This window comes from Calidris pugnax, unplaced genomic scaffold, assembly GCF_001431845.1.
Source record: "Calidris pugnax isolate Ruff unplaced genomic scaffold, ASM143184v1 scaffold107, whole genome shotgun sequence".
NCBI lineage: Eukaryota > Metazoa > Chordata > Aves > Charadriiformes > Scolopacidae > Calidris > Calidris pugnax.
Window position 1 is genome coordinate 3,530,982 of NW_015090901.1, and position 825 is coordinate 3,531,806.

Sequence of the window (825 nt, forward strand, 5' to 3'; positions counted from 1 at the left end):
GCTCCCGGAGCCTCCTCTTCTCCAGCCTGAACAACGCCAGCTCCCTCAGCCTGTCCTCGTAGCAGAGGTGCTCCAACCCCCTGAGCACCTTTGTGGCCCTCCTCTGGACCTGCTCCACCAGGCCCATGTCTTTCCTATATTGAGGCCTCCACACCTGTACACAGTACTCCTGGTGAGGTCTCACCAGAGCAGAATCACCTCTGGATCTGGCAGCAACACTTGTTTTGATGCATCCCAGGATGGCAATGACCTTCTGGGCTGCAAGTGCCCGCTGCCTGCTCATGTCCAGCTTCTCCTCCACCAGCACCCCCAAGTCCCTTTCGTTTGGCCAGGCCTGGGGGCCACATCCCTCCTGGCTGGGTGCTCACATCATTCTCTCTTCCAGGGCACCGTTGAAGCGACCCCGACCCCTCTTCTCTCCGCCAAACCCCAGAAGAGGAAAGCTGCGGAGATGAACCCGGGGCTGATGCAGCGAACGGCCACCATCGGCAGCTGCCCCGTCATCTACAGCCAGCCCCTCATGGCCGCCGGCAAGTACCAGCCGTCGGCCGTGCCCCTGGCCTCCCTGCGGCCCCGCCAGCGCCTGCAGAGCGACATCCAGGCTCGCCCCAACCTGCGCCTGGCTCCGGGCCACGCCGCCCCTCAGCCCACCGCCCTGGGCCTGCAGCCCGGCTACCTGGGCGTCGCGGCGCCCGCCGCCCCCTCCGTCATCGGCTACTCAGAGTGTGCAGCGCCCGTGGGGCTGCCCGCCGCCCCCGCCGTGCAACCGGCCCCGCCACGGGGAGCCCTGCCCTCCACCACCACCGAGCAGCCCCCGCCGCCGCC

At 67.6% G+C, this 825-nt stretch overlaps 1 protein-coding gene across 1 annotated transcript in view; it reads left to right on the forward strand.

Moving 5' to 3' along the window:
• FNBP4 (formin binding protein 4) overlaps nucleotides 1–825 on the forward strand; it is a 17,143-nt gene that overhangs the window by 14,552 nt on the left and 1,766 nt on the right. The window contains exon 17 of the mRNA XM_014948783.1: nucleotides 386–823. Within this exon, the coding sequence (XP_014804269.1) occupies nucleotides 386–823 (438 nt within the window). The remainder of the gene's footprint in view (nucleotides 1–385; nucleotides 824–825) is intronic.